At 53.8% G+C, this 1,564-nt stretch overlaps 1 protein-coding gene across 3 annotated transcripts; it reads right to left on the bottom strand.

Annotated features, from left to right (window-relative positions):
- On the bottom strand, positions 1-1,502 carry KVP18_000448 (uncharacterized protein; the record flags this gene model as incomplete). Of its 3 annotated transcripts, XM_067957756.1 has the most annotated exons (2): positions 1-830; positions 859-1,502. In XM_067957756.1, coding segments are annotated over 2 exons (1,474 nt in total), but the record flags the coding sequence as incomplete, so codon positions are not given. The 3 variants fall into 3 exon arrangements, with proteins under 3 accessions (XP_067806681.1, XP_067806683.1, XP_067806682.1); XM_067957758.1 differs by lacking the exon at positions 859-1,502 and having other exon boundaries at positions 12-463; XM_067957757.1 differs by lacking the exon at positions 1-830 and having other exon boundaries at positions 855-1,502.
- Between the last annotated feature and the right edge of the window lie 62 nt (positions 1,503-1,564).

Raw genomic sequence — 1,564 nt, 5'->3', positions numbered from 1 at the left:
CATCGCCGAACCAAGATTCCAGCAGCACTTGGTTCCGACCGCTAAGAACCACAATGGTGTTGTTCGGATCTCGCGCCAGAGACCGCAGTGCCCTCTTCACTACCTCGCACGGCACAGAGCCCTGCGCGGTCAACACCTCACAGCCAGGGGCGGCACTGATGGTGCTTTTGCTGGCGGCCAGAGTGCCTTCGTGGTCAAGGAAGATCACTCTGCTCTTGGTGGTATTGTACCGCGAGGTAACGTAGTCCTGCTCGAGGAAGGTGAAGTTCTCGTTCATGGTTAGAACTCTCATGCTGTTGCCGAAGCCGAGCTGCATGAAAACCTTTCCATCGGTCTTAGAAGCTTTCTTTAAGTCTTGCAGGAAGGAGTGCGCCCAAGAATTGATATTGTTGTTAGATAGATAAAGTCGGTCCCGCAGTGTGCTCTCGCTGGAGCAGAGTGAACCGTTGAGTGCATCTTGCATCGCTTTGATGACTGAAGCCCGGTTCCAAGGATTAATACGAGCCGCGCTGGCCAAAGTGAACGACGAACCTGTAAACTCGCTTAGAATTAGGCGGGCGTCATCTGCACGGCAACACAGGTACTCGTAAGGGTTGAGATTCAATCCGTCTCGTAGGCTCGTATCAACCAGGCAGTCCGAACAAGCAAAGAGCACATGTCGCTCGCAAGGCGAAAGGGGGCGGATGATAAGATGTACCCGTTTTTCGTCTTCCGGTACCTCAGTCAGTCGCGGATTCTGTTGAACTGAAGGGCTGAACCGGCGGTTTATGCGTTCGACCTCAGGGAGGAGGGTCTCCACCGTCTGTTGTCTGTCTTCGACGGTCCCAAGTCTGGGTTGTTGATTCCCTCAGAACTCACTTGACAGGATAGGCATACTGCACCAGGACGACCTCCCTACCGTCGTTGGCCAGGCAAAGCTGTTCGAAGGCAGAGAGCTTGGTATGGAGCCCCGACATGCGGGTGAGGCGATCAACCGAGCCAAAGACGAACTTGCTGGCGAATCGGTCACTGAACTCCTCTGCCATCTGATGGTGTCTGGGGTTGGATTCGACTTCCTTTTGCAGTTTGGTGAAATCGAGGCATGCGTGTCCCATCCGCACGGAGAGGTCTCTTCCATGGGTCTCAACGCACAAGTGTCCCCCGAGGCGAAAACTGTGGTCCAGGCCGAGAAGTCGCTTGCACGAGACCAGAAAGTGACGGGCATACTCGAACATGTGGAATCCGACCATATCAGAGCAGAGAATGCCGCGTAGCAGCTCTTCCCGGTAGGGGAAGCATCGGAAGTTTTCAGACGAGGGAAACGGGACGTGGAAGAATAATCCGATGTTGCTTTGAGGCACTCGGCGAACTACGTTCTGCGCCACGAGCATAAGGTGGTAGTCGTGGACCCAAACAAGGTCATAGGGGTCGATTTCATAGATTAGGGAGTTGGCGAATAGAGTATTCACTCGCTGATAAGCCCTCCAAAGAGGGGCATGGTTGGAATAGAACAGTGAGTCCATGGGAAGGGACTGGTGGAAAAAAGGCCACAGAACTTCATTGGTGAATGCGTTAAAGCCGTTCA

Source organism: the organism of the source record quoted next (genome assembly GCF_019968955.1).
Source record: "MAG: Porospora cf. gigantea A chromosome Unknown PgA_NODE_7038_length_1564_cov_607.061, whole genome shotgun sequence".
Lineage (NCBI taxonomy): Eukaryota > Apicomplexa > Conoidasida > Eugregarinorida > Porosporidae > Porospora > Porospora cf. gigantea A.
The sequence above is the reverse complement of the archived record's forward strand: the minus strand, read 5'-3'. Positions and strand labels throughout refer to the sequence as shown.